The 24566-nt window shown below is 35.7% G+C and overlaps 4 protein-coding genes across 5 annotated transcripts; 2 read left to right on the top strand and 2 right to left on the bottom strand.

The window, feature by feature from the left end:
- Nucleotides 1-1016: 1016 nt before the first annotated feature.
- Nucleotides 1017-6075, top strand: LOC135837551 (uncharacterized). The gene is made up of 2 exons (XM_065352862.1): nucleotides 1017-1323; nucleotides 3561-6075. The coding sequence occupies exon 2, from the start codon at nucleotides 3612-3614 to the stop codon at nucleotides 5709-5711; it is 2100 nt and encodes a 699-aa protein (XP_065208934.1). The 5' UTR covers nucleotides 1017-1323; nucleotides 3561-3611; the 3' UTR covers nucleotides 5712-6075.
- A 6776-nt stretch (nucleotides 6076-12851) lies between these two features.
- DCTN4-p62 (dynactin subunit 4) lies at nucleotides 12852-14673 on the bottom strand. The gene has a single exon (XM_065352858.1). The coding sequence runs from the start codon at nucleotides 14581-14583 to the stop codon at nucleotides 13078-13080; it is 1506 nt and encodes a 501-aa protein (XP_065208930.1). The 5' UTR covers nucleotides 14584-14673; the 3' UTR covers nucleotides 12852-13077.
- Nucleotides 14674-14746: 73 nt separating this feature from the next.
- On the top strand, nucleotides 14747-16694 carry Tango11 (transport and golgi organization 11). Of its 2 annotated transcripts, none has more exons than XM_065352859.1 (5): nucleotides 14747-14903; nucleotides 15276-15530; nucleotides 15599-15693; nucleotides 15768-15973; nucleotides 16048-16694. In XM_065352859.1, the coding sequence occupies exons 2-5, from the start codon at nucleotides 15320-15322 to the stop codon at nucleotides 16235-16237; spliced, it is 702 nt and encodes a 233-aa protein (XP_065208931.1). In that variant the 5' UTR covers nucleotides 14747-14903; nucleotides 15276-15319; the 3' UTR covers nucleotides 16238-16694. The 2 variants fall into 2 exon arrangements, with proteins under 2 accessions (XP_065208931.1, XP_065208932.1); XM_065352860.1 differs by lacking the exon at nucleotides 14747-14903 and adding an exon at nucleotides 14968-15192.
- On the bottom strand, nucleotides 16623-18382 carry LOC135834148 (uncharacterized). Its single transcript, XM_065347987.1, has 6 exons — nucleotides 17951-18382; nucleotides 17780-17884; nucleotides 17609-17710; nucleotides 17077-17211; nucleotides 16895-16999; nucleotides 16623-16820 (listed from the first exon to the last, which is right to left on the bottom strand). The coding sequence occupies exons 1-6, from the start codon at nucleotides 18047-18049 to the stop codon at nucleotides 16716-16718; spliced, it is 651 nt and encodes a 216-aa protein (XP_065204059.1). The 5' UTR covers nucleotides 18050-18382; the 3' UTR covers nucleotides 16623-16715.
- Between the last annotated feature and the right edge of the window lie 6184 nt (nucleotides 18383-24566).

Below are 24566 nucleotides of genomic sequence, written 5' to 3'. Positions count from 1 at the left end.
TTCATTCTGAAAACTAATTTCAATACGCTACGAAATCGACTTCTGGTGGATTTCAAGTAGTTTGGCGCCTCCAGCAACTTATTGAAACGTCGTATGGCGTTTTTTGGAAAATTGAAATTTCCAAAAAGTAGCTAGAAGCTTCAAAACCATTTGAAACTACCATGTAGTCGACAATTTCAGCTTACCAACTCCATTTGGTAAAATGTGGCGGGAATTTCATGTTTCAAAAATCTACCGGAGGCTCCAGTAATTTTCAAAAAGTCGCTGGAGGCTCCAAAATGACTTGAACCCACCTAAAGTTGTCTTCAGAGGGTGTGAAAATTGGAATGTAGAGTAAATTTCAGCTTTCCATCTCCATTTGATGAATTCAAAGTTTCAAAAATCTGCTGGAGGCTCCAAAATGACTTGAAATTCACCTGCAGTATTTCGTAGCGCATTGAAATTAGTTTGCAGAATAAATTTCAGCTTTCCAACTCCATTTTGATGAAATTTTGTGGGAATTTCGAGTTTCAAAAATCTGCTGGAGGCTCCAGAACTGCTCAAAACGGGTTGAAACAGTTCCCAATCGATTTGGCATGTCGAAAATAGGGTATATCCCAAATTTCAGCTTTCTTGGTCAATTGGGTAAAATGTTGATTTTTTCCCTCATTTGGGCTGACTTTGGGTAATTAAAATTGTGGTGCATAATTTGTCACAATATAATTTCCTCCTGCTGATAAAAATGATTGGATCAGATCAAATTAATTGGTCTAGATCAAATTTAGCGGTACGACACGACTACATCTGATAAGATCTAAGTACCTACGTAATCTGATCAGCGTGTTAATCGAGTTAGGTAATGAGTTCAGACGGGATGAGATTCGGAAATATCCCAGATCCCATTTGATCTGACGAGATCTAACCTTTTCCTTCTTAATCAGCTGTGGAGTTCATGTGATGAGATAAAGCCTATTTACAGTCTAAATTAGAAGGTTCATTTTGAATAAACAATTCTTAGGAAGCTAAGTAGGTACAGGTTTACGTACATTTATCAGCAATGTGTATTTGATAGTCGGTCCTACTTTAAATTACCAGTGATTTGTTGTTGCCTGTATCAAAGTTGCATGTATGTTGTTGTATGCGTTTGATGGTTCGATGTGCATAAACAACTCGAGTTATGTGTGAAATGTGGCATTTGAATGATGTAGCCACTAGCCAGTAGGGATGTTATGCGTAGAATTTCGGTATTTATTCGATGTGTTTATGTATTCGAAATTTTCGATGAAGTTTTTTGATTTGTGAAGATTGTGAATAATCAGCATCAGCATAAGTATTTTCGTTCGTGTAAGTACTTTCCATTATTGATAATTTATTCTAGTATTGCTCGTGTGTTTAAGATAGTATCTACATAGGCACTTGCCTTCATAGATATGCTTGTAAATACCTACGAGTAAAAGTAACAAGAAGTGTACAGGTACCTAAATGTGGTTATTCAGACGAAAAAGTAATCATCTCTTCGTCTTGAAAAAAGGCTTTGAAACTGTTTCAATTTGCGTTGGCCTAAGTACGATGATGTGTAATTATTCTAACTTCGACCTAAACATCTTGGCTTGATTCTGCACTGAAAATTCTTACAAAGTACTCAGAAAATCATTTTCGTCGGAGTATTCGAATTTATCGCAAAATTTCAACCCAATTTGATACGTAGCATGACCTTTTTTTTCCAAATCTAAAAAATTATGACCCAACTCTAGAATCAAAATTCTTCAAAAAATACTCAAAAAACTTTTTCGTTGAAAATTTGTATTTCTTGAAATATTTCAACCCAATTTCATAAGTCACATGACCTTTTTTTCCAGAAACTTGGAAATTGACTTAATTTTGGCCTCAAAATTCTTCAAAAAAGTTCCAATGAGACTTTTCCCCCATTCCAAAAATCATAGCCCAATTTTGGACGAAAAATGTTCAAAAATGCTCAAAAACCGGTTTTTTTCGAAGTACTCGAGTTTCTTACTACCTAAATTTCAACCCCTTTTTTCAATGGATTTTTTTCAAAACCTCCAAAAATTATGTGTCAATTTTGGGCTCAAAATTTTTCGAAAATGCTCAAAATCTTCTTCTTGGAAACGCTTCCAATTCCTCGCGAAATTCCAACCCATTTCATGACAGATTGCACCGTACCTTCTGAAAAATCCTAAAAAATTGAACCCAATTTTGGCCTAAAAATGTTCAGAAAGTGTTTTTAAAATATTTTCGTTAAAATGTTTGACCTTTTTCAAAACGTCTACCCATTCTGATACATTGTGTGGTACTTACTTTCTCAAAAATCTCAAAAACTATGACCTATTTTAGGTGAAAATTCTTCAAAAATACTCTAATGATATTTTTTTTTCAAATCCTGAATATCATGGCTCCTTTCTAGACTCAGAATTTTTGAAAAATACTCAAAAAAACATTTTTATCAGAATATTTTTATATCTTTGTAAAATTTCAACCCAGTTTGACGAGTCACCTTGATCCCTTTTTCCAAAAACTCGAAAATCATGACTCAATTTTGGGCTCAAAATCCTACAAAAAGATTCGAATGAGGCATTTTTCAAAATTTCCAAAAATTATAGGTAGGTAACCCAATATTGACAGAAATTTTTTCAAAAATCCTCGAGAAATGTTTTTTGACAAAATATTTGAGATTCTCGCAAAATTTCAATCCCCCTTTTGATGTAGGCTACTTTTTTCAAAAAAAAAAAAAAACAGTAGGTATTTATGTCCCAATTTTGGGCTCAAAATGTTTCAATAATGTTCAAAAACTTCTTTCGTGGAAATGCTTTGAATCCCTCTTGAAATTTTAAGCCATTTCATGACAGATTGCACGTTACCTTTTCGAAATCCCAAAAAATCATCACCCAATTTTGGGCTCAAAATTTTTAGAAAGTGTTTCAAGAATATGTACTTTTTCGAAATGTCTATACCCATTCTGATAAATTGCGTGGTTAATTTTCGGTAAAAATTATTCAAAAATGCTCTAATCACATATTTTTAAAAATTTCAGAAATCGTAGTCCAATTCTGGAATCAAAATTCATTAAAAAATACTCAAAACAATATTTTCGTTGAAATATTTAAATTTTTCGCAAAATTTCAAGCCAAGTTGATCTCCCCCCCCCCCCCCAGAAAGTCGAAAATCTTGATCCAATTTGGGGTTTAAAATTCTTCAAAAAAGTTCAAATGAGAATTTATTCAACTTCCACAAATAATAACCCAATTTTGGAAATTTTCAAAAATGCTCGAAAAACATTTTTTGTTGAAATACTTGAGTTTCTTGCGAAATTCCCAGCCCCTTTTTTGATCAATCACATGGCACTTTTTCAAAAAAATTAAAAATTATAAGCCAATCTTGAGCTCAACATTTTGCAAAACTGTTCAAAAACTTCATGGAAATGCTTTGAATTCCTCATGAAGTGTCAACCGCAATAAGGTAACTTTTGAAGTTAATTCTACAGTCGTTCATTTCTATTCAATAGGTTTGCTACATATTTGTTGCTGTTTTTTTAAAGACTGTCGTATTTTTTTGTGTATTTACAGGTGTGATCTCATACTTCAAAGCTGCGTATAACAAGATTCGATTCCTTTAACATGGCCGGTGACATCGAAGACTACCCGTTCAGTTTCATGAACATGCCATCGTCGCTCCAGCTGCTAGCATCGTCCGAAATAGCCTTAACGTTATGGCAATACAAATATTCAAATTCGACTTATCTCACTCTCAGCTCGTTCCTTAATACTAAAACCTTCAGCTGCGAAGAAATGCTCGTCGTTCCGCCTCGTTTCAAAGTCAAAATCGACGAAAGAATCGCCACGATTCCGGCCGAGCTGAAAAAATGGATCGACTTTCACGGGCAGCAGGCTTTCTTCGACGGTGATTTTCGAGCCTCTTTCTCCAAGAGTTTTAACCTTATGGCCCTCGATTCCTGCGGCGGTATTTGTTTCAAGGCGACGGCGATAAACATCTTGAATTCGAACCAGTTCAACAACGTAGAGAAGTATAAATTAGCTTGCGAGTTCTGCATCGAAGACTACGTCAAAAAACTATGGCCTTTTGTGGCGAAAGATGCGCGAGTCGGTGAAAATGTCAACATCGATAAACACAGCTTGATGTGTTACTGGAATCGACGATTGAAATCAAGAAAATACACCCTCAAGGATACCCTGTCGGTTAAAACGCGATTGGAAAACACCCGGAAGGCGAGTAATTGGCCAGCATTCGAGTATTTTTGGAACACACACTCGACAGATCGAGAGAAATTGCCTCAGGCTATTCTATGCCTAAAACGAGCCTATCATGAAGCTATTAAGCGTACATTGCCTTCGTTGAACCGTATCTTGGCTACAAAAGTGTTCGAAGACGTGGCACCTCAAATTTTACATCTTTTGGTCCCCAACGAGAAGTATTTCCAGCACGTGCATCGATTTTGGACCGTTGTCGGACATACGGTCTACGAAAAGGAACCCAGGTTGTTCCAGGTCTTACACGAGTTGTGGAAAATGGTATTCAACCCTATCGAAAGCGGACTCGGCTTGAATAATAATCGATGCGAACAAATCAACGAGTTTTTGATGGAAATCTGGTCCAAAGCTACGGATAACTTGAAGTACGATGTTTCGAATCTCCACGTAAACGATTTTTTCCACCGATTGTCGACTTCTTCGGCCGTATTTCCGAGTTGTTACGGTCATAATATGGATTTCATGTTGGATCTGCTCGACAATTGGCGTAACTGGAATAAAGAGCAATTTTGGCATGAGAATTGGCGTAAATTGGTTCTGCGCGCTAAGCCTGAGTATTTGGAACGATTCCTCAAGGTATGTTTACCGGACGACGATGACGTCGAAAAATTCAAAAAGGAATTGCTGACGTTCAGACGTATTTTCGAGTTATTGATCAAACACGGCATGTATTCGGATTTGAAGTATTACCTAGATTTTTGCTCGAAGGATAAGAGTCAGTTTCAGCAGCAGAGCAAACGATTGCTCAGATTGCACTTAGACCTGATCATGTTCCACGATGATGAGAAATTCGCCAAGTTTGACGAATTCGTCGACGAAACGTTTTCAAATGAGAGAACAGATATCGAAGCTCTCAAATTCCAGTTGATGTCATCACCTAAAAATCTGAATCGTTTGCACGAAGCGATTATGAAAGATCGTTGTACGGATTTCAAGAGAATAATTGGTCGATTTGTAACTTCAAAGCGGAAATTAAAGTCTCTGAAAGGCAAATTATTGAACCGTTGTAGCGAATACGTGATTCGATATCGAAACCGATATGACGAATTTCAAATTGATCAGTGGCGAGAGCTGATTGAATGGTGCATTGGGAATGTGGAGGAAATTGCAGCCTATAAGCAGTCTTTGAATGTGGATGCGATTTTTCTAGGAGGTCTGGCTAATATTCGATTCTGCGGTGGTTGGTATTCTGAAAGATGTTTTCGATTTTTGGATGAGTTTTTCAGGTGGTATTTTCCTAGTGAAGCGGATCGAACAAAGTTCAAGTTACTGAAGATAGCTAATTACGAGAAAATCGAGCATATGCGTGATATGCTCAATAATTCTGCTTATTATCGTAACACAATTAATCGTTTGCTGATGTGGTTTTTTGATAACGATGCGGAAAAGGCGCGCGAATTTTATCGAAAGTGTATTAATCGGCCATCGCAACCGGTGACTCATATGTAGAATCGTTTCACGAGTCGGAATTAGGTAACTGTTGAGTGATTTTAGATAGAAATACGATGATTAGGAAATTATTCTTCGATAGAAGTAAATTACATCGTATGTATTTAACATTTAATGTAGGTATTTATTTTTGTAAATCGGTTGTTTCGAATAGGCCTATTTTTAATGTGCTAAGTATACCTATACCTAGTCGTTTTATTTTTTTAAGGTAAAATTAATGTGTATATCGTTTATTTATTATTAGACTTTTTTCTTATTGTTCGTTCTTATTAGTTCATGTTGTGATCTCATTTTAGCAATTTTTAAAATTCTTAATTGAGTTGTGTTTTTTTCGTATTAATTAAATAACCTACGTTTGGGTTTACCTATTTATTTTGATTTGTTCAATTTTCGTTTCTAGGACCTAGACGATGACGTAGGGAAGGGATTTGCGCTTCCACAACTTGAAGTTGTTGGATTTTATTTGAACATGATTCCCTGTATTTTAATTATGCTAAATTCAAAACAAAACAGCCTTGCAGGGAAGCTCTGTACCCCCCCTCCCCGGTTACCACCACAATTTCCAAACAATCAATACACGAAAAAATAATCAACTTATTCTAACATTGTAATCCGAGTCTTGATGAAACACTTGTGTAAACTCTCCTCCTTCCACACTAGTTGAAAAATCGTCAAAAAAAGAAGCAGATGAATCAATTCTAAATAGGATAGTCATCTTCTGTAAGAAAAAATCTTGTTCTGTCCCTCAAACAATGTTGATTTCTTTGAATGGAGCCTCCTCCTCCCTCAAAAAAAATCTCGCAAAAATTCAAAAGAAAATAAAAAATTGAAATTTTTGGAATCCTTTTTTTCCAACAGAAATCCTACAAATTCTTCGAAAAATAAAGTACCCAAATCAATTTGGAAAATTTTCCAAAACTAACTTTATTTTCAAGAAAAAAAATCGTCCTCGGTACTCGAACTATGATAGTCGTCCATTTGCCTTGAGTCTTCCTTTTTTTTTTTTAAAATTGAAAAATTGATTTTTTTTAAAAAAAATTTACCTACCTAGGTACTCCTTGTTCAAAAATTTGGTTGAATAGCTTATCTTTAAAAGAAAATCCTCCATCAGTTCCCCTAACAATGTTATTGTTCACCTTGCACAATACACATGGATCCCAAGTTGAAAAAAAAACGAAGAAAAATCAGACTTGGTGAACTTTTTGGAGAATTTCCCATCTCTAGACTATAATCAATACACGAAAAAGTGCTCTAGCTAGAAGTTGATTTTGTATTTTTTTTTCGAGGACCAAAAAAATGCGCTGCCAAAATGAAGGTACTACCCACCCCATTCAGAAAAGTGCAATTTTGAAATTTTTTAAGTTTTCAAATCTATGTTCAAACATAGTCTTTAAAGGGGAGGGGAGAGAGTGGAGATTGAATGAAAAATTTTGAAGCAAAAATATTCCCAAGCAACGAATATGAGAATCATTCTGATTGCGCACACATAAATCCTCAGTATCGATGTGTAATGTGCAAAGTTTGTGTAATATCATCGTTATATTCAGTTTGGGGGACAAAACTCCACCTCTGGGGGGGTCAGAATTAAAAATGATTGCGATTTTTGAGTTCAGCGCGAAATTTTATACCATTCTGATGGGTCGCATTGATATTATCGAATAGACAATTCTTTATTTAATTCTGGGGGTGGGGGAGTGGTAACAACTGTAACAAGCCTATTAGAGTGCTCATAAAATCGCGTTGTGATCGTATTTTTTTGCCGTTTTTGTGCAGTTGGGCTTCAAATAGCCCCGTCTAACAAACGTCCAAGAATCGTTCGGTCCCCAGCCATATCCTGGACATAAGAGCCATTTTACCATAAAAAATGGCCAAAAATGCATAAAAATCGCATTCAAAGTGCCATAGAATGCAGTTGTGCTGGGTTTCACAGAAAAAAATGACATATTTAGCATCGGGAGAAGTCCCCCAACACAACCCCGTCGAGTTTTTTCGGTCCCGACCATGTCCCCAAAATCACTTTTTTGAGGGTCCACCCCCTCGTTGTGCGGGGTAAAAATTTCAAAATTGCACTTTTCTGAATGGGGCGGGTAGTACCTTCATTTTGGCAGCGATTTTTTTTGGTTCTCGAAAAAAAAATACAAAATCAACTTCTTGAGCACTTTTTCGTGTATGGATTATAGTCTACTCTGTGTAAAAATGTTCTCAAGTAATAACCCCTTCTTTAAATGAAAAAGTCTTCTCCAGTCCTTCGAACAATATTCAATGTTGGCTGCTTTGTGAGGAGCCCCTCTCCCTTTTCCTCAAAAAAAGTGGCTAAAAATTTGAAAAAATAGTTTTACAAAAATCAGAACTTTTGAAAATGTTTTAGGTACATATTTTGGTCAAAACTTTGTTGAATAGTTCAGCTCCAGCCCCTTGCTCGGTCCTCCGAAACGTGTTGATCCTTTTGTATGCAGCCCCTTCTGGCTTCTCCCCTCCTTCTCGGACAAATTAACAAAAAATGAACACAAGTAAATTGTTTAAAAAAATTTCATTTCGTTCAAAATTCCGAAAAAAATTGGAAGATAATAATATAATATTAAATCAACATCTTTGAAAAGTTTTAATTTTTGGTCAAAATTTTGCTGAAAAATCCCTCTCTCAAGAGAAACCTTCCATCAGTCCTCTGAACTGTGTTAGTCCCTTTGTATAGAGCCCCCTCTCCTTTTACAAAAACATATTGGAAAAAAATTTAAAAATCGACATTTTGAAAAATTTTCAATTTTTGGTCAAAACTTTATTGAAAAATTGCCCATTTAAGAGAAACCCTCTCTTGGTCCCCCAAACAATGTTGGTTCCCTTGTATGGAACCCTCCCCCTTTCCCTTCCCCCCAAAAAAGTTGACAATGGTGTACCTACTTTTTTTAAAATTTGGTAAACCAACATTTTTTTTATTGTTGAGGCATCCTCTTTTCAAAAGAAACCCTCCCTTGGTCTTCCAACGTTGCATTATTGGCCCTTTAGCCCCACTGATTGCAGCTCTCCTCTAGAAAAAAAGTTGACAAAGATAAAGAATGATACCTACGTAAGTAAACGTACCTATAAAAATGAAATTTTTGTCGTAACAGTTTTTCATGTTGGGCTAATTTTAGTTGAATAACTTCCTCTTTTCAAGAAAAACTTCTCTTGATCCGACAAACAATTTTGGTTTTCCTGTATGAAGCCCTCCCTTCCCCACCAAAAAAAAAAAATTATTTTAAAAAACATTTTTAAAAAATTTTTATTTTTGGTCAAAACTTTGTTAAATAATTTTTGGTACTCTAAATAATGTTGGTCTCTTTGTATGGAGCTTTCCTAAAAAAAAAACAAAAAACAGCAGAACAAAATAAATAAAATCCGGTAACATTTTTGGAAAATTTCTCATTTCTGCGTTAAAATTTTTCTAATCAACCCTATGAACAAAAAAAAACTTTCCTCGGTATTTCAAGTAACATTTCGTACCCATATTAATGAAACCTGCCCCCACCAAAAAAACAAAAAAAAAAAAAAAACAGAAAAAGTTGATAGAAATCAGAAAGAAAAAATGTAAGTAATTCTTTTTGAAAAAGTTTCCATTTTTGGTCAACGTTAGAAAAATTCTCCTCCGGTTCCCCAAACAATGTTGATTGCCTTCAAACAGCTAGACTCCTTCCGAAGTACGAATAGAAAAAATCGATCCCTCTTGATTAGGCCCCTTTTAAATAAAAATATTCCTTCGATTCCCCAAAAATTTCATAGAAGGTTCAAAGTTCTTCAAGTTGAGTTGTAGGCCTGGGTCAAGACACTCGATTTTTTTTACTAAAAAACTGGCCAAAGTACGAGTAGTTTATTTGAAAAATACCACGATGATATTATTTCTGTGAAAATTCAGGTACTTTCTTAAAGTCTTTGAAATGCCTTCAATGTGTGGCTGAAAATCTATGCAGTAATTGGTGAGTGAAATTTTTAAAGATAAGTGCTGAGTACCTTTACCTACCTATAATATTCATAAAGTAGGTAAATTCAACTAAAAATGGATGAAACTGAATTGAAAATGAACGAAAGTCGAAATGAAATTTTAAATAATAAAATTGAATCGCTACGTGACAAATATCAGCCTCTTGAAAAGAGGTGGGGGAAGAGGGGAATCGTTTACCCAAAAATCAAAACCTCTGAATAAATAGTGTAAGGGTAAGGAGCCCCAAAACCGACCACTTTTAGTAAAACCGCCACTGATCAAAGACTATTTCACTTCAAAACATGGGAAATGGCTTAAAAGATAGGTTGAACCTTCCCCTAACTCATATCAAAATTTTGGCATAAACGAATGATTCTTAATATTTTTTTTGAATTTTTTCCCGCAACATCTCAAAAATGATTTTTCAAATTTTGGTACCCTAATCCCGACCACCTCCAAAAAGTTGGGTATCCTAATTCCGACCACATTTGAAAGTGCAGCAACCAATAAAATACTATTTCACATGAAAATACAGTAAATGGCTTAAAAGATAGATTGAACCTTCCCCCAACTCATATTAAAATTTTGGGGTTATAGAATAATGCTTTATGGCTTTTTGGGATTTTCTTCCGAGGCACCTCAAAAATGACTGTTTGAATAATGAATTTGGTACCCTAATCCCGACCACCCTGAAGAATTTACATGATCTTATGGGTGGTCGGGATTAGGAGACCCATACCATTTTACACTTACGTGAAAATTTCTTATACATACCTTTGATGGATTAAAAAAGCGGCTATATCATCGGAATCTTCAGTCAATAACCATTACAAAACGTATTTAAAACCATAAAATTATTCAAAACTAATCAGGGCTTGCAAACCGAAACCAAAACCAAAACCGAAACCCCCAAAAACCGATTAAAATTGCTCAAAACCGAAACCAAAACCGAAACCAGGAGCGTTATTTTCCCACAACTAAAACCAAAACCGAAACCGGGAACGTTATTTTCTCAAATTCAAAACCGAAACCGAGAGCGTAACCAATTGAAAACTGAATTGGTTTTGGTTTTGGAATTTTTCAGGTAATTAGCCCAATTAATACTGCATTTTTGGTAAAAATGAAGTGAAAACTGATGCTAAAGGTAAAAAGGCCTGAGAACTAAAAAAATTGACAAATTTGGCACTGCCAAAGTGCAGCTTTCTAGTCACATACACAAAGTACTTGAAAAAATGATCACTTTCTTGGCCTTCTTCCTTCTAAAAAAAGGAGAAAATAGGAAAAAACCGAAACCAAAACCAAAACCGAAACCAATTCCTTTGAAATCAAACCCTTTAGGCAAAACCGGAACGAGAGAGATATTATTTTTGAAAACCTAAACCAAAACCAAAACCGAAACCTTTACTTTTTCAAAAAACATAAAACCGAAACCAAAACCGAGAGTGATATCTATCCGGTTTTCAAGCCCTGAAACTAATTAAAAAATTTTGGCGACGAAAAATGTTGAAAAACAATTTTTTGAACATGGAATTTCTTCAACTTGGATTTATTTCGCGAGGTTTGGCTCTACAGCGGCCAGGTATGTCTCAAATTAATCGTCTGTGATAGAGGAACACATTTATACCATTTTCCAATAGGTAGCGCTAAGAACAGACGAGATATAAAGGGTGGTCGGGATTAGGCACTGGTCGGAATTGGGCGTCCTTACCCTTATGCTAAATTTCAGCTTCTTAAGTCGAGGGGCTTTTGCTTCTGGGAGGAGGTGAGAAGGGGTTGAAAATATTAACGTTTTCGTCCTCCCAAGTTCCACTGCTCCGTCTCTTCCAAAAATTTTGGATATGCTTATTTGAATTTTGGGCCAAGCTTGAGCGAATTTTGAACTATTGCAGAAGAAGAAGATCTTTGAAAAAAAAAATGGCCCAGGTGTTGAAATAATTTTTTTAATTTATTTTTTATGCCATTTATCCTTGTTTCTTAATGAAAATGTAAAAAGTGCTCGTTTTCAAGAGATTCTTGTTGAGAAATAATCATCTATATTGGGATTTCACAAGTTTAAACGTGCAAAAAATATTGCATAATAACTTTTTGCCTATCATGAAAATTAAGGGCGCCTAAAATGATTTTATTATCAAAACTTTGATTTACAATAGACTCGAGCTCTACGAGTATAGGTATTAAAAAAAATTCATTCTTATTCATTGAGATTTCATTGACAGACGAATGCAAATCGTGCATCCCGTCGAAAAAGTAAATAACATATGTAGGTACCTACTTCTTTTGTCGTTGTTTTGTAACTTGTTAAATAGAAAAATCTCTTATTTTCAGTACTTACCTACCTACCTTTCCCTTTCACGTACGTATCGTACATAATTCCACCTTTTTTTAATTTGTCGAAGAAAACTACATCTGATGCTAGTTTTTACAAAGGTATTGTGGATTTTCCATCATTCTGTTTAACGTTGAGAAATAGACAGAGAGGGAAGGGAGGATCGATACTTTATATCTTTCATTTATGTTAGTAAGAAATACTACAAAAGCAAGATCAAAATAGACGTAGGAATACGCTCTGTTCTGGTTGCTTCGAGGAAAGGAACATACAACGTTGAACGTACTTACTACGCCACATTGTTTTATCTTTAGCCGGTATCTCCTGCTGAAAATTAAGTATACCTTTTAAAATGAAATTACAGCTACGTCGAGTCGAATGTAAATGAATACTTTTCCATCGTTGCTCGTCGTAAAAGGCTACGATGATGGCAGGGAAAAGCAAAATGAATGACGTAGACTTGGTATACGTAGTCGTTTGATTATTTATTTTTCGTTGTACTCGTGTAATAACGACGATATCCCTGTTTGCTCCTCTCTTGCTTAGAAATTTCTCTCAGTCCACAGCGATGAACGATTCTCATTAAGAGCTGCATTACTAACTCGAGGACGCTACTTTTAGAGTAAAATTAACGCGTACGGTTTATGCGAATTTAATGTCGATATCGATACGATTTTCTTCGCTGTCGAATGCTGCAAATGGTATCAATATTTTTTCGCTGTATACGTTTAGTTTTGTCAAATGAACCGTAATTTTATGGAAATTACACCGTCGTAGACGTAGGTTGACAGCCGAGTGAAATGGGCGTAGGTAGAGGTAAAATAAGTAGGCGTAATTATCGCGAAAGAACTCGAACACCGAAGCTGATATTTTCTTTATTGAACCTAAACGTAGGTAACAGAAAAAAAAAATCATTGAAAAAATACTGTTAAAAAAAAGCTCGTGACGAGTGAGATATAAAGAGTATTACAAAAAAAAAAATGAATAAATAGTATATGTACAAATTATACAAAATTAACGTATCGTAAAACAGAAATAAAAAATGATCATTTTCCGACGAAGAACGACGATTATCCGTAGGATGATTACTGCTTGATGTTTCCGACGGTTAAAAAATGTCTAACGTTGATAGTGACGTCTTTACCTTCTTTTTGTTCTAATGGCGAAATTATCTTATCGTGGTAGGTGTATTTCATAACGAAACCGACAGTCACACTGTCTCCTGACTCTAAATCATCGTTCGGAGTAACGCTGATCTTAATCACTACCTTATTGCCTTTACGCCAGGTTACCACAGCCGGATCATCGTTGTACTGGTTCGTATCACCTATATCGTCATATTCGGCGGTATCGTCTCGAGGTGGGAGCGATACGACAGCATCTGGAAGCGTTACTTTCCCGTTTGTTTTGATCTTCACCGGTCTGGGTTTCTCTTGGGGGTAGGATTTCTTTGGAATTGGTACTAGACCGGAGATGCTCTTACGTTCCAGGCTCTCCGGCTCGCTGACGTCTTCGGATCGAATCGTTTCCGTCGTGAAGCTTTCCAACGGAACGTCGAGTAGTTGGACGAATTGCACTGTAGTCGATATTTGAGCCGGATTGATTACTTTCAAGAGTATCTCGGTCGGGGTGTTTTTGTCGAAGGTGGTTTTATCCATCAGTCTGATCTCCGGTACGTAGTAATAAGCTGCTAGATGGATTTTGAATTTAATCGAAGCCGGACCGTATTCCGGTTTGAAGATATTGTGCAGACAGACTCGACATCTTTGGGATCGTTTAATGAATAGCTGCTTATGCAGTGGGAATAGATCAGCGACTAATTCGGGCTGCAAATCGGGTATAACGAAACGTTGACTGAGCGATGTGAGTTGAACTAGATCTACAGGTGCGGTGAATATATCATCTGGTAATTGCTCGACTATTTCGGATGCTTCGGCAGGCGTAATTTGCGGCGGAGTCGATGTATCTTCGCGACCCAGCCCTAGAGGTGGTAAAGGAGGTAGACCAGCTCGTTTCCTAGCGATCATCGCAGACAAACCGAACTTCTCGCTGAAATGTTGATACGTACGACGACTAGAATGTAGAAACATACGATTCTCTTTCTCTAGTCGTTCTCTCAGCGTGATTACCTTGTAGTATTCGAGCAATGTGGCGATTCGCCCAGCGTACTTGTTCTCGTGTTCGGGCCAATTGCTGCTCGTAGCTGTCGATTGATCTGGGATCTTAGCGTCGCGAGACGTCCATCGACAGAAGAAACAAGCCAAGTAGTAGCTCTTGTAGGATGTTTTCGAAGCTGACCCAGACTGGCCTGACTCGGTATTGATTCGAGATACGGTCGAAGCACGTATGGTTAACGTGTGAAAACAACTAGGACAATCGAAGCATACCCCGCAACGGTTCTTCTTTAGTTTAGCTTCGGATGAGGCGAGATTTTCCAAGCAATTCGAACAGTAAATGGAATCTACTTCGTGGCTAACACAGTATCCGCATCGTAACACAACGCAGTGCCGGCAAAAGTACAGTTTTGTTAGAGGCTTCAGCGAACCGCAAGAACATACTATGAGCACGTCGCGTTGGAAGAAATGCGCCATTGTGGCGATTTATTACCGATTTATGATCGAAAATTAATTAAATTTGGTCATTTTTTGGATAATTTGATGGAAAAAATTGTGTTTGATAATAATACAGCAAAAACGAATAAGTTACAGGGTACGGTTGCCCTTCTGTATGTTTTTTTCTGTGATTTTAGTGAAATTCAGTGTTGCCAAAGTTTAGACGTGAAAATTATTTGAATTGGCCCTGAAAAATTGCGTTATCTTCCATAAATTGAAATTTCGAATGATAAAAAATCGATGAATTTGTCTTTGTCGCGTTCTAAAATACGTTTTATTTCGTAATTTATTTCTTCGTAGTAAGTATTACGATATTTTAATTAATTATTTAGTTTCTTAGCTCGAAAATGATGTAAAACACTTTCTAAAATCTCATCCCTGAAACCATCAATGACAATGGAACATCTGCATTACGAAACATATCCTAGTATTGGAATCATCCGTTGAAAGATCCTTTGTATTTGTACCTTTTACCTTTTGCCTTTTGTCTTCCTTCGAAAGTTTTTCAGTCTTCCATTTTTCGAATATTATTTAACGTAATTCGAAGTGTTTGTGTATTAATCGAGCTTATATTTTCATTCATTTGTGGTGTGTTTCATCTCAACTACCTCAGGTTAATTTTGCTCAATTGTTGCCTGCGTATTATTAACGATTTCCTTTCGTTTACTCAGGAATGTTCTAGATTTCGAACGACTTTATTAATCGAATTAAAAAAATGGCTAAAGCAGCAACTGTGCCTTCGTTCGCATCACACGATCACTACTATGATCCGAATTTCACTGCTGAAATCACAGCCAAAATGCAGGTTCCTAAACGGATCAAAGTAGCTGGTAATATAGACGATGACGAAGAAGAAATCGCCCCCAAATTACCCTGGCAGCCGGAAAAAATCGATATGAGGGTTCCCGATAGGATCCTGGTCGCTGGTAAGACCCTATCTAGAGTAATGTACGATTTTGGTGATCCCTTTCACTGATGTGAGTTGAATTATTAGGTCAAGATCGACACATTGGGACTCCAGCACCGCCCCGAGAGCTAATTATAGAGAATACGGTCATGCCCCCGGATCCTGGTTTAATTAGAGTTCAGGTTGTTGAAATTTACCTTCGTGGATTAGCTTATGCAATGTGAGGTGTATTTTGACTTGGGTTTTAATTTCGTAGACTCCTCCTCGAGTTATCACGTTGGATGAACATTATTTCCCATCTGCGACCGATGATTATTACGATAGAGAAAACAACGGCGGTATTAATGAGATTTCGTACAGTCGTAAGAACGATTACAACGACGATGTGTTGCTGGAAACATCGCAGAATAATTTCCTCAACGATACCGTCAACCAGAGCGATTTCACAGCGGTGGCTAGAAGGTACATAATATTGTAACTGTGGTATCTTTCTACCCTATAGATCTGTTTTAAACATCTTTGGATTTTATATTCAGTAATGGTCCATTTCTGAGAACCGAAGAAGAAGTGGTTCATTTGAGAAAACAGCTGGTAAAGTTGAACCGTCGTGTCATGAACATCGAACGCGAACTCGTCTATAACCAGCAACGAGATAAAGCACTTTTGGGCATAGGAGCTGTCTACGTTTTGATTAAGTTTTTCATGTGGATGAACAGGAGTTCGTAATTGACTCGTCCATCGGATTTGCATTTCGATAGTTTTACAGATAGTCGTTTTCTTTTTATTTCCCCCCAATAGGAGTCGAATTATTTTTAATGCATGTTTCTTCTTTGTATTATATATTTCTCCCATCGAGAGAGGTTGATCATCTCCATTATGTTGTATTTTGTAAAGCTCTACTACGATAAGATTGAATATTGAACTCACCCTTATAAATTAGGTATGTTTCTGGTTTCGCTGAAACCGTTGTTTTCAAAGCTTTCATCTCATAATATGTTTTAATTAATTTGGAGAAGTCATGGATTTGAGAATCTGTTGTATTGATTCTCTGCCTTTCTGTTGTTTGGTTTCAGTTTATTGTACTAGTTTTTCTTATACAAGGTTTGCGTCGTCGAGTTGCGAAAATGTATGTATTTTTGTATTATTATAATCATATTAATAATTTTTAAAAGATTGCCACATTTATTCGACCAGTTTTTTCGAGTTACAATTCGCCCAGAATTAAAGGGAGTAATTTACCTTCGCTGTGTAGTCTTTGTATATCGTTGCCACCTCCGATGTACCTACCGTGTATGAAAACTTGAGGTACCTAGTTGGAAAAAATCGATCAGAGGATAGAAATTGGTGTATTTTTAAGGGGGAAATGATGACGAAATTACTCACGGTATTGACTTTGGTTTTCTTTTTTAGAACTGCCTGAATTAGATCGCCATCTTCTCTCGTATCTAGTTCGATAGCGTAGAAGGGTTCGTTCAATTCGTTAAATGCCTATAAAATGTTAATGTATTCGTGTCGGTAAAACTGCCTATCTATAGTGAAGTGGCCTAGAATGAGAATTGGTTTACCTGTTTGGCCATCTTGCAATAGGGACAATACGATTTCGAGAATATTGTTACTCTGTTTGATTTGATCACCTGTTCGATTTGTTGCTTCAAATGTGCCATGGCTATAGTACGAAGAATTTTGATTTTTGATTCGAATTACCGAACGAGCTGACGAATCAACGCATCTTGAACGAAGTTGGAAATTAAACTGAGCGAATTGATAACAAAATTGTACTAGTTTAGAGTGAAATTCGGGCTAAAAATTCAGCTGCCATTGAGGTTTGAAAATGATACCGAAATGATCCCTTTGGGAACGGTTACAGATAGAGTTATTAGAATAAACGTACGATTTTGCAAATGAAAATGATTATAATTTCAGTTTCAAACGTATAAAAATAAACTGTGCTTAAACATTGCAAAATATTTCAATACAACAAAGTATAATTATCAACAATATATAAATAATAATTTAGATGAATTTTATTAAGCATCGTTTGCGATGAGATAACACGCCCGGTTTCCCAAAATGGACATTCGACTACGAAGATTCTTAAGCGACACCGTCGATGATCTTTCGTAATTCTCCAGATTCGCCTTTCTTCTTCGTATCAGTACCTCCGCCGACATATTTACCATTAACGAATACTTGAGGTACCTGAAAAAAAAATTATCTGTAATGGATTCTATCTCATTTAGGGAGGTGGTGAACTGTAAAGATACTGACGGTTTTCACGTTCGAAATGGATTGAAGGGCGGCTTGGATTTCATCACCGTCGTCTCTCAAGTCCAATTCAACAGCGTTGAAAGCTTCGCTCAACGATTCAAATGCCTGAAATGAATCCGGTGTTACATTGGGCTGGCAAAGAGGGAAAATATCGAATGAGTCATTGCTTACCTTCATCGCCATGGTGCAGTATGGGCAGTAGGATTTCGAGAATATTACGACTTTGTTAGACTTGATGGTTTCTTCGATGAATTCTTTAGGAGACGACATCTTGAAGTACTCAAATATTTAATTATTGATACCGAAGTAAAACAAAGTACAACGAACTAACGATCGGTGATGAACTTGACGACTGAATGACCGGAAAGTGCAACAGTGGTAATGTAGCGATGATTCGGTGGTATTTATCTAACCGCGAGGCGACGAAAAAACCATAAAGATAAGAGAGGAGATAAGAAGCGATAAGTGTTCGGTTAATTTGACGGATTCCCTTACTTGAAGTAGTTGTTTATTTAGGTTTTTCAAGAGTTTTCCGGAGATTTTCCTCAGATTTTCCCAAACAAACACAGATCCTCTCGGGAATGAGGACGAAAGACCCCCAACAAACTGGATGGTGTAACTCGTGGCAACGCTGCGCCCGGAGAAACGAGAATCATAATAGAACGGTGGACGTGCATATGTAGTGAACCGCATGAACGGTCGGTTGAATGTAATGTTACCAACCTACGTTAGTTGAGAACTGGAATTACTTCCAACCTTTTTAAATTTTAAAAAAAATAAAACAGAACACATAATTAATTAATAATGGGAGTGGGACACATATTCCGGAAGTGAACCTTTGTTATTCAAGTTGCTTATTGGGTGTTTTTGAAGGGAATTAATATTACTTTAATGTTTTTTAAATTCTAATTGAAAACGAAAAAGATATAGGTAGGTACATACGAGTATAATTACATTTACTTGATGCGATGCATTCTACGAGTATGAGCCAGTTAATTTTGCATTTTGAAGAGTAAAGTAAGGCACCTAAAGTAATTTATTATCCTCAGTTTATCACATGGAAAAATTTTCAGATACCTACACCTACCTACATACTAATACTAGCAATGAGAATGACTACTGAATCAAACTGAATTCTCAATCTCAACAATCAAAAAAAAAAAAAAAAACATTCGCATTTGAAACTAAAAAGTATTCAAATATTTAATTAAATCATATTACTTTCGAATACAGAATTCGAATTGCAAAATGCAAATTCATATCATCACACTTGATGTTTTCGAAAATCCCTTTTTTTGATTTTATGGCTGCTACTCAGGGATGCGAACCGGAATTTTTAACATGCATCGTAACCAGAATTAACCCAAAAATTTTTGGGGCAATAATTTTTATCTAATAACCTATAACCAAAATTTAAAAAATTGGAACTGGAACCCGAATTTAAAATTTTCATTTCCCTAACCGTTAACCGGTAACCGTTGAAAAATTTCAGCCAGTTATAAATGTTATAATTAAAAGACATACCTAATTCAATTTTTCATTTTTTTTTCAATTTTTTTTTTATAAAATCACAATGTTTTAGTACTTTTTGTGCTAAACTTGAAAAAATTGATGCATTTTTCATTGTTATTCATATTCTGAACTTTGTTTGGATTTGAAGAATCTTTGAAGGCCACGACTGATTAGGTATTTTATTTTTGAAAAAATACGCAACATTTTTTGAAATTTCATAGAAATGGGGTTAAAATGGTTCATTTGCAGGTTCGTTTTCGTTATTTTTACACAGTTGAATAAATAATACCAAGAAGTGTAGGTACGTACATACACGCATTTGGACAATTTAATTTTAAAAAATTAAAAAAAAATTACCTTAACCTTAACCCTTGCCCTGAAAAAAATTACGGTAATTTATTTGGAACCCATAACCAATTAACCATGGAACCCAAATTTTTAATTTTGGGTAATTAACCTGTAACCGTTAACGGGAACCTTTTTTTCAGTAACCACATCCAGGAACTCGTTTTTTCTTGTTGTTGTTGGTTTTTTTAATAGATAATAGGGAAAACTACGAGACTTTAAAATATCTGGAGCTTTGTAGGTACCTACAATAGCCATTTAGGCAAAAAAATTTGAAAGATGTCACCTTTTTTACAATTTTGGGCTTCATTCAAAAGAACAAGGTGAAAGGTTTCATGAGTGTAATAATAGATAATTGATGAACTCTTGCACCATTTTTACAAAAATAATCAAGATCATTACAGCCAGCCCAAGAAATTGATTTTTGTTCTAGTTTTGACTCAATTACTCCGTACTCGTCCCTTTTCAACTGTTCTGTGGAATTTTCTCACTAGATTGGCGAATTTTGATTTCTTTAAAGTTCCTTTAGGTATATGCTCTAGGTATATTAAAGACTTAAAGTTGAACACAGGGCACATCTAATCGAAAAAATGATAATGACAAAGGTTGTTCAGCATGTCAAATACTAGTAGAATACAGGGGTTTCAAATGCTAACTATACCTACTTTCGTCTACCTACTACCTACTTCCTTCCAACTTGAGTAGGTAAATGAAAGTAAGAAACTAGCATTCAAAACTTTTGCATTCCAGTAGTACTCGGCATTCTGAACAACTTTTGTCATTATCATTTTTTAATTACACAAGCCCTATATGCTTGGAATAAAGCAAAAACAAATTCTCAAAAAATCAAAATTTGTCAATTTTGGGCAAAATTCCACAAAACAGCTCAAAAGTGACGAGTTATCTCTAAATTTGAGACCACTGAACATGAATTTGGGGTCAATTTCATTTCAATTATCAACACAGAACCCCTATTATCATGTTCACTCCAAAATCCACCCCTCAACCCAGCAAAATGTTTTGTTTTGTTTTTTTTTTTTAAAAATGCTTCAAATGCTTAATGATAGTGCAGTGATGAATTCGTCTACCAAATTTCAGCTTCATTCAATCATTACGACCCAAGAAATTGATTTTTCAAAGTTTCAATACAGATTTCAGATTGCAAAGTAAAGCCTAGTAGAGTTCATACACTGCGCCTGCATATTTCTCGTTTCGATGAAAAACTGATGAAAAATTTGTTTTTTGGCTGTATTTTCGGCTTAAATTGTCAGAATAAGCTGAAATTTGGCATGTGAACACACCCAAAGATTATTGATGCGCATGTGAAGATTTTTTTCCAAAAAGTCTGTTTTAGTGGGAGAGGAATGAATTTGGGGGTTCATTTTATGATAGGAATGTGGGGTTCATTTTTGGGATGCAATAGAATCAAAATTTGAGTTCAACGACCTCAAATTAAGGTAAAACTGATATTTTACTGATTATCTTGGCGTATCTTACCCCAAAATGAATAGATTTTGATATTTTCAAAATTCATTTTTGCCTTATTTTAAGAAAACGACTGATTTAATCGAAAAAACGATAATGACAAAAGTTGTCTAGAATGCCGAGTACTAGCGGGATACGTGGGTTTGAAACATTAATTTCCTACTTTTGTTTACCTACCCAAGCTGGTAGGAAGGGGGTAGACGAAAGTACATAATCATGATTTGGAACCCCTGTATCCCGCTAGTACTCGGCATTCTAGACAACTTTTGTCATTATCATTTTTTCGATTAAATCAGTCGTTTTCTTAAAATAAGGCAAAAATGAATTTTGAAAAAATCAAAATCTATTCATTATGGGACAAGATACGCCGAGATAATCAGTAAAATATCGGTTTTACCTTAATTTGAGGTCGTTGAATTCAAATTTTGATTCTATTGCATCCCAAAAATGAACCCCACATTCCTATCATAAAATTAACCCCCAAATTCACTCCTCTCCCACTAAAACAGACTTTTTGGAAAAAAATCTTCACATGCGCATCAATAATCTTTGGGTGTGTTCACATGCCAAATTTCAGCTTATTCTGACAATTTAAGCCCAAAATACAGCCAAAAAACACATTTTTCATCAGTTTTTCATCGAAAACGAGAAATATGCAGGCGCAGTGTATGAACTCTACTAGGCTTTACTTTGCAATCTGAAATCTGTATTGAAACTTTGAAAAATCAATTTCTTGGGTCGTAATGATTGAATGAAGCTGAAATTTGGTAGACGAATTCATCACTAACACTGTCAACGGGTTTTCATACCTTTTTTTCAAAAAAATGTATTTTAGTGGGTTAGGGCCGTTAGGGGTTTATTTTGGATTGAACTTTGTGATAAGTGAGCTGGGTTTGTATTTTGAGTGAAGTAGCCCACAAATTCCAGTTCAGGGGTCTCATTAGGAAGAAACTCGTTAGTTTTGAAACGTTTTGTAGATTTTTGCCCAAAATTTGGCGAATTTTAATTTTTCCAAAATTCTTTTTCGCTTCATTTCAATCGAAGTGCTCGTTTATTGAAAAATTAAAATTACAAACAATGTTCAAGATGCCTAATACTAGCAGGATTCGTGAGTTTTAATCGCAATTCACTCACTTTCTTTATCTTGTAGGTAGGTATAAGAAATAAAGGAACATGAACACAAAAACTGCATAATTCCAACAGTACATGGTATTATGTAGGTATATGCTGAATAAATTTTGTTATCCACACTTCATTGGTTGTATGAGCTATTTGCTTAAAATACCTACAGCAATAACTTTGTGGTAAATGCTGCAAGATGATTAAAACTTGATGAGCTTTTCTGCCAATATGAGATTACTGAACTGGCATTGAAAATAAGTTGATGTTATTACTTCAGAAATATGAAACCAACTTGTTCTGATGTTTTCACTTTTCAGCCCAAAATAAACCCCAAAATCACATTTTTGGCGGAGGAAGAATTTTAAAAAAATGGGGTCGCCAATTTTGAACACAATATGTACTTACGACAAGATGATCAAAACATGACCACTTATTTTCCAAATCATAAATTTTACTCTGAAACCTACCCATCGCCCAACGTCATTTAGAAATAAAAAACCAGCAGTAAGTAATTGAATTCGAATTCATGTTCACTCTTCAGTGAACTCAAATTACTGGCAATTTTTCATGTTTTAATTCAAGTATATTGAGGATGTTTCCTCCGAATTGACGATTTTAATTTTTTCAGAGTCATTTTTCTCTTTATTTCAAGCTTATAATAGGTACCTAGTCTATTTATTTGAAGTTGATAGGCAGAGTTGAACAAATCATTTATTTTACCTACTTCCAGTAAACATCATTCTTACTCATATGATTCACTTATTCATTTAGCGCCAAACAGCACATGGTATTATAGTAAGAGAATGTTTTCTTTATCACCGATTTCCTGTTCTAAACGTCTAAACATAGCGGTCAACTGCCTTCAAGGACACTCAATCAGCTGGGCAAGGGAATTTAGACATGGGTCCCGCGAAGGCGCGAATAGAATTGACACTTTCAAACGGTACAAGATTTATAAGCTATAAAGTTAACGTTTCTTTCTTCTTTTTTTTTAAAACAAGAATTGACGGTGGTACGATCTTTTGTGTGTTCATGCACAATACCTACTACGTATGTTTTTGTCATTTGTGCCGACGTTTGGGATCATTAGCATTCCTGAGCACGTATCATTTTTTTTTTTTACAGATTTGTAGAAGTGTTCAAAGAGACTTGAAATTTTTTCTAACATGAAAACCATCCCATGTGATGATCTCCGATTTGAATGAAACTTGAACTGGTGGAAAGAAGGCCTCGAAAAACCCCCATCCCCCAATTTTCAGCTGGTGAAGTTGATTTTTCAATTTTTGGCGAGCATTTATATGTGTACAGGTAAAGCTGTTGAACTCAGAAAACTGGGAAAAATTACAAATATCCATCTCTTCATCGTATCAATTTTCAGTTCTCAAATTTTGGCCAAATGCAGTCCTCATATATGATCGACCCATACCATCATTGGCCGGATCAGGGCGTTCAGTCAGAAAAAAAGATTTTTCATCGTATTATTTTTTCATTTTTTCTGTGAATACAAAAAAGTCCGTTTTTCCCCACCCACGATATGAACTTCAGCAGCTGAAATTCTGGCCGAAGGGTCCATACTTGATATCGTATCAAGTCGACTAATACTACCGCCGCCCCGCGCCCGGATCTGGAATTAACTTCAGAAATCGAATTTTTCGTCTATCTGGTACCTAGTTTATAAATTATTCCATTGAAACATTTGAAAAACCAGTAAAATCAGCTCACCTAATGAACTTCAAGGGGACTCAAATTTTGGTCAAACAGTCTGTGCTGAATACCAAATCGACTCATACCATCATCGGCCGGATCCGGCAGTCCGATCAAAAAACAGAATTTTTTACTGTTTTTCTCATATTTTTTGTGAATACGAAAAATGTGTTTCTCTCCACCACATGAACGTCAGCAGGTGTAATTTTGGCCGAGATACCTAATCGACTAATGCTACCATAGGCTGGATCTGGAATAATCGTCAGAAATCGAATTTTTTGTCCATCTGGTTGCCAATTCAAGCTTTTGGAAAACTTGAAAACCCAGTTAAATCAAAATCAACTCATCTAATGAAATTTAGGAGCTAAAATTTTGGGTCTAACAGTCTGTGCTGAATACCAAATCAACTCATACCATCATCGTCCAAATCCGGCTGTCCGTTCAAAAAAACAGATTTTTTTATTGCTTTTTCTCATGTTATGTGAAAAAATTTAATTTCTGATGATAATTCTAGATCCGGCCGGTGGTAGAATCGAGTCGATTAGATATCAAGCATAGACCCTTCAGCCAAAATTTCAGCTACTGAAGTTCATATAGTGAGGAGAAACGGACTTTTTTG

Source organism: Planococcus citri, chromosome 2 (genome assembly GCF_950023065.1).
Source record: "Planococcus citri chromosome 2, ihPlaCitr1.1, whole genome shotgun sequence".
NCBI classification, from domain to species: Eukaryota; Metazoa; Arthropoda; class Insecta; order Hemiptera; family Pseudococcidae; genus Planococcus; species Planococcus citri.
The sequence above is the reverse complement of the archived record's forward strand: the minus strand, read 5'-3'. Positions and strand labels throughout refer to the sequence as shown.

Coding starts and splice junctions, on each gene's coding strand:
- LOC135837551 (XM_065352862.1), top strand. CDS start 3,612: ATGGCCGGTGACATCGAAGACTACCCGTTCAGTTTCATGAACATGCCA.
- DCTN4-p62 (XM_065352858.1), bottom strand. CDS start 14,583: ATGGCGCATTTCTTCCAACGCGACGTGCTCATAGTATGTTCTTGCGGT.
- Tango11 (XM_065352859.1), top strand. CDS start 15,320: ATGGCTAAAGCAGCAACTGTGCCTTCGTTCGCATCACACGATCACTAC. Junction 15,694..15,767: donor CTGGTTTAATTAGAGTTCAG/GTTGTTGAAATT, acceptor TTAATTTCGTAG/ACTCCTCCTCGAGTTATCAC. Junction 15,974..16,047: donor TTCACAGCGGTGGCTAGAAG/GTACATAATATT, acceptor TTTTATATTCAG/TAATGGTCCATTTCTGAGAA.
- LOC135834148 (XM_065347987.1), bottom strand. CDS start 18,049: ATGTCGTCTCCTAAAGAATTCATCGAAGAAACCATCAAGTCTAACAAA. Junction 17,711..17,779: donor CCATTTCGAACGTGAAAACC/GTCAGTATCTTT, acceptor TTTTTTTTTCAG/GTACCTCAAGTATTCGTTAA. Junction 17,212..17,608: donor AGATCATCGACGGTGTCGCT/TAAGAATCTTCG, acceptor CTCGTTCGGTAA/TTCGAATCAAAAATCAAAAT.